The sequence below is a fragment of the Neofelis nebulosa genome, chromosome 3, assembly GCF_028018385.1.
Source record: "Neofelis nebulosa isolate mNeoNeb1 chromosome 3, mNeoNeb1.pri, whole genome shotgun sequence".
Classification (NCBI taxonomy): Eukaryota; Metazoa; Chordata; class Mammalia; order Carnivora; family Felidae; genus Neofelis; species Neofelis nebulosa.
Window position 1 is genome coordinate 98230325 of NC_080784.1, and position 15645 is coordinate 98245969.

The following is a 15645-nucleotide window of genomic DNA, read 5'->3' on the forward strand; positions in this document are numbered from 1 at the left end:
CTTATTCCTCTGTAATGGAATATGCCTGTCTCCACAACAGCATTCTCTCCTTCCAGTTTCATACAGGCTGAGCCATATCAGAAAGCCAGGATCACAAGTCATAAAGTGAAAAAGTTCCATTCATGTTACCAACTTCCAGGATTATGTTTCTTAAACTAGTATCCTAAGGAATTTTACAAACTTGCCTTTAATTTTTTTAAATATTTATTTTTGAATGGCAGAGACAGAATGCAAGTGGGGAAGGGGGTAGAGAGGGAGGGTAACAGAGAATCTGAATCAGGCTCTGCACTGACAGCAGAGACCCAATGCAGGGCTCAAACTCACAAACCGAGAGATCATGACCCAAGCCAAAGTTGGATGCTTAAATGACCAAGCCACCCAGGTGCCTCTACAAGCCTGCCTTTAAAACAGATTTCTCATTATACAGTTAAAACCTTGGTTTGCAAGCATAATTTGTTCCAGAAACATGCTTGTAATCCAAAGCACTCGTATATCAAAGCGAATTTCAAGAACCATTGGCTCAGCTGTGATCATGTGACATTTGGCATCACATACTACTTGTTGTAAGACATCGCTCACTTTTCAAGTTAAAACTAATTAGAAATGTTTGCTCATCTTGCAAAATACTTCCAGAACAAGTTACTTACGAGCCAAGGTTTTACTGTATTTGATTAATATTTTTCCAAGATTTCTTTTTTTAAATGTTTATTCATTTTGAGAGAGAGCACACGCGTCCATGTGCCAGCGTAAGTGGGGGAGGGGCGGGGGGAGAGGGAGAGAGAGAGAGAGAGAGAGAGAGAGAGAGAGGGAATATCCCAAGGAGGCTTCACACTGTCAGCACAGAGCTTGATGGGGGGCTGGAATTCACAAACCATGATATCATGACTGGAGCTAAAATTAAGAGTCAGACACTTAACTGACTGAACCACCCAGGTGCCCCCAAGATATCTTTTTTTTTTTTTTAATATTTATTTTTAAGGGAGAAAGAGAGTGAGGGGAAGGGACAGAGAGAGAGAATCTCAAGCAGGCTCTGCACCTTCAGCACTGAGCCTAACGTGGGGCTTGAACTCACAAACTGTGGATCATGACCTGAGCTGAAATCAGGAGTCAGATGCTTTAACCGACTGAGCCACCCAGGCGCCCCTTGACATATCTTTAATAGTACACCTAGTTTGGACAGAATATTTATCTGAAAATGAAAAAAAAAAAAACCTAAAGAATATTAAAAAAAAATTGTACTAAATATATCCAATTACAAAATGATACCTTATAGAATTCTGCATGGAAAAACATACAGTAAAAACTTGGTTTGTGAGCATGATTTCATTCCAGAAACATGCTTATAATCCAAAGCACTTGTATATCGAAGCGAATTTCAAGAACCATTGGCTCAGTTGTGACCATGTGACATTTGGCATCACATACTACTCACATTGCAAGACATCGGTTGTTTATCAAGTTAAAATTTATTGGAAATGTTTGTCTTCTGGAACGCTCGCAGAACAAGTTACTCACAACCCAAGGTTTTACAGTATTTTTTTTTTTAATGTTTATTTATTTCCTGGGGGTGTGGGGGGACAGAGAGAGCGGGATAGATTCCCAAGCAGGTTCCATGATCAGCATGGAGTGGGACATGGGCCTCAGTCCAATGACTGTGAGATCATGACCTAAGCCAGTATCAATGGTTACACACTTAACCAACTGAGCCATCCAGGTGCCCCCTGCATGGAAAAATATTAAATAAACGATATAAACATAAAATCTTAGTTTCTGTTGTAACATGTTTACAAATAGTATCTCAAAAGAACAATGTTACATATAGAACAGAGGAGAGATCCTGCAAACTTTTCTATAAAGAGTTAGATAGTAAATATTATAGACTTTGCTAGCTAAGAGGTGAACTCAAAGGTATTATGTAGGTATACAAAATCACAAAAAAGAAAACTGATATTCACAAAATTTTACTGAGGAAATTCAAAATATGATAATAATAGGTAATCTTTTATAATATATGTCTATTAATGAAAAGACTGAATTTTTTTTTCTTGGGATTTTGTTTAAAGTGGGTTCAATGTTAATGCCCCATCACTAAATTGAGCACTAGCGTTTATCTGTACAAACTATTCATAGTTCATGGGCTATACAAAAGCAGGCAGGTTGGCCCATAAGCCATAGTTTGGTGACTCCTGGGCTAGAAAATCAAATAAATCATAGATATCTCACAAATGTCACAATAACGTCACAAATGCAAAGATACAACTATAAAATACTGTATTAAAACCATAAATTGTCCAATCTTATAAAATGATATAAATAAAATGTAAATACTGATTTTTATTTTTTGGAAGGGATCTTTTTTTTATGTTTATTTATTTTTGAGAGAGAGAGAGAGAGAGAAAGAGAACGAGCGGGAGAGAGGCAGAGAGAGGAGACAGAATCTGAAGCAGACTCCAGACTCCAAGCTGTCAGCACAGAGCCTGACGTGGGGCTCAAATTCATGAACCGTGAGGTCTTGACCTGATCTGAAGTTGAACACTTAACTGACTGAGCCACCCAGGCACAACATAAATATTGATTTTAAAATAATTAAATATGTCACAAGGTACTCCTAAAATCAGTATTCCATCTAAAACAAACACTAATTATTTAATTAGCCATGTTGTGTCTGCTTTCTTAAAATTTATAGTTTAGTAGCTAACAGATGGAAAAAACCCACCACCATCATTGGTGACCACCAATGATGAATGGATAAACAAAATATGGTGTATACATACAATGGAATATTATGCAGCCTTAGGAAGGAATGGAATTCTAACATGCTACAACATGGAGGACTTTGAGGACATTACATTACATTCACCTTGGCTAGGTGAAACAAGCCAGTCACAAAAAGACAAATACTGAATGATTCTACTTTTGTGAGGTACATAGAGCAGCCAGATTCATAAATAGAAAGGGGAATGGTAGTTACCAGAGGCTGGGGGGGGGGGGGGGGGGGACAGGGAAGGGGGCCAGGAATATTGTATAATGTATAGAGAGTTTCAGTTTTGTAAGATGAAGAATTCTATATATGGATGGTGGTACTGTTTGCACAACAGTATGACTGAACTTAATACCACTGAATGTACACTTAAAAACGGTTAAGATGGTAAATTTTATATGATGTGTACCACACATAAATCATTTTATATGATGATTTTACCACAATAAAAAAACTGGGAAAAAATGTAGAAATTGGAGTTGACAGTCTCTCTATAAAATTTTTCAGAAGTAAATTGATACTTTCTTTCCCTCTTGATAACTTTCTCAGTAAGGATAAGTAGTTCATTATCCTATTGTCTAAGAACAGAACTTAAAGTGTGTATTATTTATTCTCTTCAACAATATGCCATTGCATAATTTAAATATTTGAAGACCTCACTAAGGCCTTTAAATAGAATAATTTTTTTAATGTTCATTTATTTATTTTGAGAGAGAGTGAGTGAGCACAAGCAGGGTAGGGGAAGAGAGAGGGAGTGGGAATTCCAAGCAGGTTCTGTACTGTCAACGCAGAACCCGATGCAGGACTGGGACTGGACCTCAGCAATGTGAGATCAGGACCTCAACCTGAGCCACCCAGGTGCCACTTTAAATAGAATAATTTGAATAACAAATCACTTTAATTGGTTTTCCCCAACTTCTCACTTCCCCCATCTTGAGGATTAGTTTCAGAGAACCCAGCCTACCTGGGTTTTCTGCTTTCAGGTCTCATCTAGCTTCCATTAAAATGTCAGTTGGGCTCTGTTCTCTTCTGGAAGCTTGAATGGAGAAGAACCTGCTTCCAAGCTCACTCAGGTTGTTGGCAGAATTGATTTGTTTGCAGCTATCAGCCTAAGAGTTTTGATATTTTGCTGTTTGTTAGCCAGAGGCCAACCTCAGTTCCGAAGGGCTATCTATGGTTCCCTACCATACGGCTGTCTTCCATAGGAGTTCACAAAAGGGCAGCTTACTTCTTCAAGGCCAACAGGAAAGTGAGAATGTGCTAGCAAGATGGAATCTAAAATAAAACCTAATGTAACCATAGGAGTGTCATCCCATCAACTTTGCCATGTAACATAACATCATCACAGACCATTTATTTTCTCTATAGTGGGGGAAAAGGATGGGGTTGATGTCTTCCTTTCTAGCATCCGTGGCATCAACAGCAATTAGCAGATTCCCCGTTAGTATTTAAAAAAAAAAAAAAAAGCAGGGGCCTGGGTGGCTCAGTTGGTTGAGCATCCAACTTCAGCTCAGGTCATGAGCTGGTGGTTCATGAGCTCGAGCCTCATGTTGGGCTGACTGCTTCAGATCCTCTGTCGCCCTCTCTCTGCCCCTCACCTGCTCACACGTGCTATCTCTCTCAAAACTAAATAGGCATTTTTTTTAAAAAAGCAAAATTCCAATACTCAAATTTTACAATAAGGAGAAAAGTACTAAACTGCTCATTAGACATCCCATTTTTCTATACAATATTCTTTCTTAGTTGGTAAACAAAGGCAAATATACAAAAGTAAGTTCAAGGGAAGCAGGAAAAGACCTGAGAACAATGAACTCTTCAAATATTTTCTAAAGTACAGTGTTTATTAGATGTCTAAGTCATTTAGTCATTTCTAATTTTCAACCCTATAGCAGAAAAGCTTTCCAAATCACTTTCATTCCATATAACATAGGCCTTAACAGTCAGCGCTCCAAATCTGGAACCAGCATACTCCTTGCTATATTAACCTGCCAGTAAGCTACAGAAAGCAAATCAAGGACACACAAAGCCTGCTATAAATTTGGTTATGGAGATTAGGGTTACACAGAACCTCTTAAGTCCAGTTTCAGTTCCAAGAACAATATTAATATTGATTTCTGGGACATTCTAAAACATAAGTCTTCTAAACAGGGCTAACTGGTATCCAATGCCATGAACAAATAAAGTCCAGAGTAGCAATAAGTCCAATTCACCAAAAGGAGGCATCATCTAGAGGCACATCTGATACTTAAAGACTTTATGTCAGGCTGGATTGACACCAGTGAGTTTCTGCAGAGACAGAACCCATTTTTTTTTTAAGTATGTATAAAGCCAAACTGATACAAATGTTATCTATAGTTTTATAAAGCCAACACAAAAGGAAACATCAAAGTACTTCTACAAAAACACACTTCAACAAAAGTAGTTCTACTACAGCGCAGAAGAATGAAAAGTCTTTCCTAGAAATGAGCACTATTGCTAAAGTGGCACTCAGAGTCTATATACCATATAGTACTTTTATCTATCACTCTAATAGTTAAGCATTTAAACAATGCAATCCTAATTTTTCCTGGATTTTTATCCTCACAAAGTTAATCCATAAATAGGAAGTTTATCTGTTCATTTTGAGGGGTGGCTATCTATTTTAAGCAGTCATCTAAGGAAATATAACTGGTGGATTGTCTCATATCCTTATGTGAAACATTCAGCAAATAATCTAATCTCTTTTCAAACTTAGTTCTTCTTTTCCATGGGCATTAAAGAAAGTAATTAAGATTTTTAAAAGGTTTTTTAAATATTTACTTTGTTTGGGTACACTGTTCCTAAGAAATGGTTTTCTTTCTTTCTTTCTTTCTTTCTTTCTTTCTTTCTTTCTTTCTTTCTTTTCCCCTATGGTATAATACACAGAGCTTATTTAGATTTCACTTGTTTTACACATAGTCATTCCATGTACTTTTGTGGTCTAAAGTCATCACTTGGAGGTAGCAATGGAAAATAGCAGTGTCAGAAGACCTGGGTTCCTTCACTAGCTATGTGACCTTGAGTAAGCCACCTTAACCTATAAAAGGGGACTAGTATCTGGCCTACTATACACACATAGCAAATTGTTCAATTTACATAAAAATTGATCAACTGTTTTGATATATTTTAAGAGATATAGGAAAAGATTCTTCTTAAAAATATTTTCATAGGAAGGCTGCTGATGAAAAAAAGCACAGGCTTTACACTCAGGAGTCCTGTGTTTCTTGGATTCTACCTCTGTTACTTATTAACGTATGATCCTAGGCAAATTAATTATTCTCCATGCTTTCAATTTCCTTGTATGCTTGACATAATCCCAACTCAGAGAATTGTTGTAGGGATTAAATGAGGTAATTCAATAATCACTCACTCAACATGTATTTATTTAGCAATCATTCTGCTTGGTGCAATACTAGTTTAAAAAGTCCCATGTGAAACACACACACACACTGTGCTAGACTACTAGACTTCAGGGTTTCAAAAAAAAGTCAATGATACATTAAAGCAACATTATGGCAAAAACAAAACAAAACAAAACAAAAGAAACCTAACCTATTTTTTTGTTTTCACCTATGTACTTTTTTGGAACCAGTCATAGGAATCTGGTAAGTTTTTGTGAGTTGTTAGACAAATTTGCAAGACTGAATCCAAGCACAAAGAGTCAAGTCTGGATTCAGAAAATAATTCTGAACTAACAGAAAACACATTTCGAGTCTAGCTGTTCATGTGCCTGACAGGATAAACACAAGAAGATCACAAAAAAGACAAAGGTTAGAACTGATGGCATTTACCACACAACATATAACTAATATAGGGCCTGGCATAGGGTAACTGCTTATAAATATTGGTTGAAAGAATCGAATTGAATCCCAATTCTGCCACTTTTACACCAAGTGACTCTGAGTAAGTTATCAACTTGTCTGAACCTTAGTTCTCTGTGAAATATAAATGTGTCTGTTTTATCTATCTCATAGGACAGTTGTTATCAAATGAAATCACATGAGAATGTATTGGCACTAACAAAACAATAATTATGACATATAATGACTACTGGTACTAATTAGCTCAGAAGCCTACTTGTAAGATGCTAATATGTAAGTACAAGGAAAGAGAGCATCAAAATCTACTGGGGAAAAAACCCCATATTTTCGAAAAATGTCATCTTTATTATGAAAGGAGCTGGTCACCGCTAAACTGGTGCTGTGCCTTTTCTAACCCGTAGGTTACAGCGGCAGGGTCTGCTGAGTGGCACCGTGCTTGACTGAATCCCCCAGTCGGCGCAGGCAGCAGTAAGATGCCGATTTGAGGGTCCCCACCTTCAGAACCACCATCCAGGCCCAAACAAGGCACTACCGGTAAGATGCCTTTGTAGTTAGCGGAGCGAGAAAACAACAGCACCGAGACAATTCCACCCTCCATAGGGGTAAAGGGACCGCCTGCCAGCCTAACTCACCCGGGTCGGCCTGAGCGCGCCCCAAAGCCCCGCCTCGTCCAGCGCCCCCGCGTCTCCGGCCAAGCCCTGCGCCCCCAGTCCCTGCCTCCTGGCACGTACGCAGTGCTGAAGGCTGGGGGAGTACGGCCTGGACCAGCTACTTACCCAATGGCCGTTCTTAGGGCGCCTGCTGTCCAGCTGGCCGAGCCTCACGGCACTGTCCTTCCGGGGCTCCCAGGACTTGCCTTCGGTCGGAGCCCCAACTGCAGCGACTGCAACCTCTCCAGACACGTAGGAGCAAGGGGGCGCAGAAAGCGAAGCCTACAGAGAGGGACGAGCCCGGGGCGGGGTAGCCGTTTAGCCACGCCCTTAACCCCTCCCCCGCTGTTCCCCACGAAGTCCTGGGAGGCAACGAGGTACCGATGGACGTAAGAAAGCTAGGACACAGGGCCCCGCCCCTGACCTCTTCCCGCCCTGCCGGGTCCAGACTACGCCGTGACTCCGTCGCTGACCTCGGGGCGCTCCACCCACTTCTAGTTGGTGGGCGCGCACGCGCACTTGCCGGCTTCTTTTGACAGCTTTGGCCAAGTGAGAAGGGAGGGGAGCAGGAGCTGTCGCGATAGTAGGCCTCCGCCTCGTAGGCGGTGTAACTATGGCGAGTCCGGGCATCGACACGGAGCAGGAGCCGCTCTTAGGCGACCGCACACCCGGAAGCAGGTGAGCGGATGTTGGGAGAAAGCCCCCTTATCTTCCTGCGCTATTGGGACTGGCCTCTTTCCTGGCGTCAGCCTTACGGAACGGAAAGATGGGTCTCAGGGCGGCGGGAGGCTGCGTCCGGTCGGGTGAGACAGGGAGATGTGCTCCTGCGCCTGAGAAAAGAGGTCCGCGGTGAGCCAGAGGGTTCTGGTGAAGCTGTCAGAGAAACTCAAACTGCCTTCATTCCAACAGTGTTGCAGCCTTTAAGTGTCTACATTCTGCATTCCTCTACAGAACTCATCACTTTACACGTCTCCCAGAAGTTCCGAAATGAGGGTTTTAATCGATGCTTGAAGATACCTCTCTTAGGTCGCCCTTTATTATTTCCAGTTATTTTAATCCTAGTTTATGGACAGCAATTTAGAATTGTTACAGTTTGTCTCTTACTCCGCAATTAAGAATTTTTGTTTTTAAGAAAATGGAATTAAGTATCATTATGTTTGAAGCCTAATTTATCAAGTAAATTAATGCACAGTTAAGCTGTCAACCACCATGTTAATTTTTGCTCATTTGTCTCTAAAGCACCAAACTTTTATTTTAACCACTTTGTTTGAAACTCTGGACAGTGTATCTCTCTGGTCCCCAGTTTACTAAACGGAATATAGGCATTGCAGATTACCTATATTTTAAATTGAGATCAATACAATTATTATCAATGTTGAAATGTGTCATAATAGAGTGATGTCCTCAGGGCCTATTGAGACATTTTGGACTATTTGCTTCTATATTAGTTTTTTTCTTCTACACTACTTTCTTACACTTTCTTATCAATTTATTCTGCACTTGCTACACTTTTAATGTTTTCTGTTTACTTTTTAGTTTTTCTGCCTATTCTGTTGGTGGCTGACTATTCCCCATAATGTTTTTATTATCTTTTGACAACTTTTGTTTTTGTTTCTGTCAGCAACCTCTCTTCTCCCAACTTTATTTTCAGACTTCTTGTTTGCTGCTATTTTGAAAACCATATCTAAGCTTAATAGAACTATGTGTAGTTAGAATATGGAAGCTATGACTAGGGCTAACAATCTGTCTTATTAGTCAAATGCACGTGTTTCAGTGCATAGATTGCCACATTTGGATTTCTCAAACTTCTGCTTCTTCCAGGTTCTTGGCTATCTTCCAGATAGATTCAGGATCTTTGAGTTAATGGTTAGATGTGGTCTTGCTATACATTCTGTCACTGTGTCCAAATTCCTTTTAAAAAAGGACTTACTTTTGGCTTTGATTATGTCCTTGTGATTGAGGCTCATTAAGGTGCATCTAAATTCAGATGTTCTGTCCATAAACAGTACTTGACTGAGATCCTAGATTTAGCATTTTAAAAATAAGATATTTTGAGAATAATTCAATAAGTATACCATCTTTAAAAATACAGTTGGATTCTCTAGTAAAGTGAAGAAATATGTAATGGACAGGCGGTATTCACTTTGAGTAAATTGTAGGAACTTCAGCCTAGTTCACCACCAACTTTTCCTCACTAGGAAGGTTAGTTTTAGTGTATTGGTCTGATGAGTCCTGGGTGGTCTCCACTAACTCTGTCTACAATGTTTGAGAGAACAGAGGTTGGCAAACTTTTTCTGTAAAGGTCCTGATGGTAAATATTTTAGGCTTTGCAGAACAAGAGGCAAAATCAAAGATACAGGTACTTAGATAACAAGAAAGAAAACAAATTCTCACAAAAAAATTTGGTAATGAAATTTATAATAAATGAGTAAAATCTTTTTGTAATACAAATCAATGAGGAATAGATTTCAGGGGTGGCATTTTGCTTAACAGAGTTAAAAGTTAATGTTTTCTTTAAAAAAATTTTTTTTTCTAATGTTTATTTTTGAGAGAAAGAGAGACAGCGTGTGAGTGGGGGAGGGCAGAGAGAGAGGGAAACACAGAATCCAAAGCAGACTCCAGGCTCTGAGCTGTCAGCACAGAACCTGATGCGGGGCTCGAACTCATGAACCGTGAGATCATGACCTGAAATGAAGTTGCACGCTTAACCGACTAAGCCACCCAGGTGCCCCAAAAGTTAATGTTTTCTATTAAGTTGATCACAAGTACTCACAAATATGTTCAAATAGTAACAACTATTCTTAGTTCACTGGTGATCTAGAAACAGGTGATAGGCTGGGTTTGGATTGAGGACTATAGTTTGCTGATCCCTTTCTTAGAATATCCTAAAATGTTACAGGTGCTTAAAATTTTTCTTTGCAACTCCAGCCTAATTTCTGTAATACAAATATTGCTATGACTTCTGGTCTTGTAGAGCATATCCTTATAGAACATTCTCAATTTATTTCTGTCTTCTAAATTCTGTAACAGAATTTAGTGAATGGTAACACCATTACACTATTCTGTCAGTGAGCACACACTTCTTTCTCTTATCTTCTTTGAATATAGGTTCTGTTTTGCTCTTCAGTAGTTCACAGATGCTCTCTCTAATAAATGTGTAATTTTATTTTCCCCCCAGTAAATCTAGAATCATTTTTTGAAAATAAAGTACTGCTATTTATCCAAGGCTCCTTGTATTAAATAATGATCTATTGAACCTAAATTTGGCACTTTATTTCTGTTAACTTTTATCTAACTTATTTTGGTGACCAATTCACTCCAGCATATCATGAATTCTTTCTAGTTTTTAAGTTACAGGCTTGATACACATATTATCATTTGATGTATTATAGTTTGAAATGAAAATGTTGAGCGGGACAAAACTCTAACATTATAATTTCACTTAAAGGAGAATCTCAAACGGAGAACTAATATCAGATGACAGCAGTAATAGTCGAAAGGAATCAAAAAGTTAAAGAAATTGCCTTGGAAGTGCAGCATTCATTCTTGTGCCTTTGAAATACAAGCCAGAAACCTTAGAAACTCAGTCTTAGCCCTGTGACATGGTTGAATCATCAAAATTAACAAAATACAGTAAAAATTGAAACTTCATTGAAGAACAGCTATACTCTCCGATGTTCTTACTCTCTCTAACAAAGTAGAAAGATATACTTCTTCACTAAAATTATACTTTTTGAATTAAAAAGAAGGAAAAAGTAAATTTCTTTATTTTGAAAAATTTCAAATCCATAGAAAAGTTGAAAAAGCGGTACAATGAACACCTGTATACCCTGTGACTAACCATTAGCCTTGTTCACACTCCTCAAATCTCTATACACATACAGCTCTCTTTTGCCAAACTACTGAAAAGTAGGTTGCAGATATCATGACACTTTTATCCCAAGTATTTCAGTGTGTAGCCTGCATCTTCTCAAAATATAAACATTCTTTTATACAACTGCATCACTGTTATCATAGGTAAAAATATAATACTAATGCAGAATATCATGCAATATACAGTCTAAACTGAAGAATATTCATTTGTTCCAAAACTGTACTTTATAGCTATTGTTTTTTTTTTAAAATAGGATCCAACTAATGGTCATGCATTATTATAGGTTTTTTATACTCTCTCAACCTATAACTGTTCCCTGATCTTTTCTCTCTATTCTTCCCAACATTGAATCCTTTAACAAGTCTAGGTCAGTGTTCTGTAGAACATCTCACATTCTGGATGTTTGGCCTGTTTCTTCTTCTTTTTTTTTAAATCTTTATTTTATTTATTTTTTTTCAATATATGAAATTTATTGTCAAATTGGTTTCCATACAACACCCAGTGCTCATCCCAACAGGTGCCCTCCTCAATACCCATCACCCGCCCTCCCCAAATCTTTATTTTAAATAGGTTGCATGCCCAACTTGGGGCTTGAACCACTGACCCTGAGATCAAAGTCCCATGCTCCACTGACTGAGCCAGCCAGGTGCCCTTGGACTGTTTCTTCTTTTTTTTCTTAATAGGAATATTTCATTTTTTCTATAATTTATTTTTTATAATTTACATCCAAGTTAGTTAGCACATGGTGCTACAGTGATTTCAGGAGTAGATTCCTTAAGCCCCTTTACCCACTGAACCCATCCCCCCTCCCACAACCCTTTCGGCAACCCTTTGTTTGTTTTCTGTATTTAAGAGTCTCTTATGTTTTGTCCCCCTCTCTGTTTTTATGTTATTTTTGCTTCCCTTCCCTTATGTTCATCTGTTTTATATCTTAAAGTCATCATATGAGTTGAGTCTTATGATATTTATCTTTCTCCGGCCAATTTCACTTAGTATAATACCCTTTAGTTCCATACACATTGCTGCAAATGGCAAGATTTAATTCTTTTTGGTTGCCGAGTAATACTCCATTGTATATATATATACCACATCTTCTTTATCTACTCATTCATTGATGGACATTTGGGCTCTTTCCATACTTTGACTATTGTTGATAGTGCTGCTGTAAACATTGGGGTGCATGTGTCCCTTCGAAACAGCACACCTGTATGCCATGGATAAATACCTGGTAGTGTGGGGCGCCTGGGTGGCGCAGTCGGTTAAGCGTCCGACTTCAGCCAGGTCACGATCTCGCGGTCCGTGAGTTCGAGCCCCGCATCAGGCTCTGGGCTGATGGCTCGGAGCCTGGAGCCTGTTTCCGATTCTGTGTCTCCCTCTCTCTCTGCCCCTCCCCCGTTCATGCTCTGTCTCTCTCTGTCCCAAAAATAAAATAAAAAATGTTGAAAAAAAAAAAAAATACCTGGTAGTGCAATTGCTGTGTCGTAGGGTAGTTCTATTTTTAATTTTTTGAAGAACCTCCATACTGGTTTCCAGAGTGGTTGCACCAGTTTGCATTCCCACCAGCAGTGCAAAAGAGATCATCTCTCTCTGCATCCTCACCAACATCTGTTGTTGCCTGGAGTTGTAGCCATTCTGACAGGTGTGAGGTGGTATCTTATTGTGGTTTTGATTTGTATTTCCCTGATGATGAGTGATGTTGAGCATCTTTTTGTGTGTCAGTTGGCCATCTGGATGTCTTCTTTGGAGAAGTGTCTATTCATGCCTTTTGCCCATTTCTTCACCTGATTATTTGTTTTGGGGGCGTTGATTTGAGAAGTTCTTTATAGATTTTGGATACTAACCCTTTATCTGATATGTCATTTGCAAATATCTTCTCCCATTCTGTCAGTTGCCTTTTAGTTTAGTTGATTGTTTCCTTCGATGTGCAGAAGCTTTTTACTTTGATGAGGTCCCAGTAATTCATTTTTGCTTTTGTTTCCCTTGCCTCTGGACACGTGTTAGATAAGTTGCTGTAGCCGAGGTCAAAGAGGTTTTTGCCTGCTTTCTCGCCTAGGATTTTGATGACTTCTTGTCTTATGTTTAGGTCTTTCATCCATTTTGACTTTATTTTTGTGTAGGGTGTAAGAAAGTGGTCCAGTTTCCTTTTTCTGCATGTCGCTGTCCAGTTTTCCCAGCACCACTTGCTGAAGAGACTGTCTTTATTCCATTGAATATTCTTTCCTGCTTTGTCAAAGATTAGTTGGCCATACATTTGTGGGTCCATTTCTGGGTTCTCTATTCTGTTCCATTGATTTGAGTGTCTGTTCTTATGCCAGTACCATACTGTCTTGATGATTACAGCTTTGTAATACATCTTGAAGTCCGGGATTGTGATGCCTCCAGCTTTGGTTTTCTTTTTCAAGATTGCTTTGGCTATTCGGGGTCTTTTCTGGTTCCATACAGATTTTAGGATTGTTTGTTCTAGCTCTGTGAAGAATGCTGGTGTTTATAGGTATTGCCTTAAATATGTAGATTGCTTTGGGTAGTATTGACGTAACAATATTTGTTCTTCCTATCCAGAAGCATGGAATATTTTTCCATTTTTTTGTGTCTTCTTCAGTTTCTTTCATAAGCTTTCTATAGTTTTCAGTGTATAGATTTTTTTTTTTACCTCTTTGGTTAGATTTATTCCTAGGTATTTATGGTTTTTGGTGCAGTTGTAAATGGGATCAGTTCCTTGATTTCTCTTTCTGTTGCTTCATTATTGGTGTATAGGAATGCAACCAATTTCTGTATATTGATTTTGTATCCTGCTACTTTGCTGAATTCATGGATCAGTTCTAGCAGTTTTTTGGTGGAGTCTTTTGGACTTTCCATTGAGAGTAACATGTCATCTGTGAAGAGAGAAAATTTGACCTCCTGCTGGCCGATTTGGATGCCTTTTATTTCTTTGTATTGTCTGATTGCTGAGGCTAAGACTTCCAATACTATGTTGAATAACAGTGGTGAGAGTGGACCTCCCTGTCTTGCTCCTGACCTAAGGGGAAATGCTTTCAATTTTTCCCCATTGAGGATGATATTAGCGTTGGGTCTTTTGTATATGGCTTTTATGACCTCAAGGTATGATCCTTCTATCCCTACTTTCCTGAGGTTTTTTATCAAGAATGATGCTGTTTTTTTGTCAAATGCTTTCTCTGCATCTGTTCAGAGGATCATGTGATTATTGCCCTTTCTTTTATTGATGTGATGTTTCACATTAATTGTTTTGTGGATATTGAACCAGCCCTGCATGACAGGTAGAAATCTTACCTGGTCATGGCGAATAGTTTTTGTAATGTATTGTTGGATCTGGTTGGCTAGTATCTTGTTGCGGATTTTTGCATCCGTGTTCATCAGGGAAATTGGTCTATGTTCTCCTTTTTAGTGGGGTCTTTGTCTGGTTTTGGAATCAAGTAATGCTGGCTTCATGGAAAGAGTTTGGATGTTTTCCTTCCATTTCTATTTTTTGGAACAACTTCAAGAGAATAGGTGTTAACTCTTCTTTAAATGATGGTAGAATTCCCCTGAAAAGCCATCTGGCCCTGGACTCTTGTTTTTTGGGAGATTTTTGATTAGTAATTCGATTTCTTTACTGGTTATGGGTCTGTTCAAGTTTTCTATTTCTTCCTATTTCAGTTTTAGTAATTTATGTTTCTAGGAATTTGTCCATTTCTTCCAGATTGCCAATTTTATTGGCGTATAATTGCTTATAATATTCTCTTATTATTGTTTTTATTTCTGCTGTGTTGGTTGTGATCTCTCCTCTTTCATTCTTGATTTTATTTATTTGGGTCCTTTCCTTTTTCTTTTTGATCAAATTGGGTAAAGGTTTGTCAATTTTTTAATTCTTTGAAATAATCATCTGTTCTACTGTTTTCTTGGTTTTGATAGCATTGATTTCAGCTCTGATCCTTATTATTTCCTATCTTATGCTAGTTTGGGGTTTTATTTGCTGTTCTTTTTCCAGCTCTTTAAGGTGTAAGGTTAAGTTGTCTACCTGTGACCTTTCTTCCTTCTTTGGAAAGGCCTGGATTGCCATATACTTCCCTCTTATGACCGCCTTTGCTGTGTCCCAGAGGTTTTGGGTTGTGGTGTTATCATTTTCATTCACTTCTATGTACTTTTTAATTTCCTCTTTAACTTCTTTTATTTATTTAAAAAAAAATTTTTTTTAACGTTTATTTATTTTTGAGACAGAGACAGAGCATGAACGGAAAAGGGTCAAAGAGAGAGAAGGAGACACAGAATCTGAAACAAGCTCCAGGCTCTGAGCCCTCAGCACAGAGTCCGGTGTGGGGTTCGAACTCATGGACCTTGAGATCATGACCTGAGCTGAAGTCAGACGCTCAACCGACTGAGCCACCTAGGTGCCCCAATTTCCTCTTTAACTTCTTGGTTAGCCCATTCATTCTTTAGTATGATGGTGTTTAGTCTCCAAGTATTCGTTATCTTTCCACATTTTTTCTTGTGGTTGATTTCGAGTTTCATAGAGTTGTCTGAAAA

General features: G+C 38.6%; 2 protein-coding genes across 8 annotated transcripts in view; one reads left to right on the forward strand and one right to left on the reverse strand.

Annotated features, from left to right (window-relative positions):
• The window catches only part of ABHD18 (abhydrolase domain containing 18), a 45173-nt gene extending 37640 nt beyond the window's left edge, over nucleotides 1–7533 (reverse strand). Inside the window, exon 1 of the mRNA XM_058721425.1 lies at nucleotides 7377–7533. The gene's annotated coding sequence lies outside the window, so the exon portion shown is untranslated. The remainder of the gene's footprint in view (nucleotides 1–7376) is intronic.
• A 260-nt stretch (nucleotides 7534–7793) lies between these two features.
• The window catches only part of MFSD8 (major facilitator superfamily domain containing 8), a 69903-nt gene continuing 62051 nt past the window's right edge, over nucleotides 7794–15645 (forward strand). For all 7 annotated transcript variants that reach the window (XR_009259319.1, XR_009259320.1, XR_009259321.1 and 4 more), the window contains exon 1: nucleotides 7794–7928. Coding sequence is in view for 4 of the 7 variants with exons in the window: in XM_058721422.1 (XP_058577405.1) it covers nucleotides 7864–7928 (65 nt within the window). In the remaining 3 variants the exon portion in view is untranslated. The remainder of the gene's footprint in view (nucleotides 7929–15645) is intronic.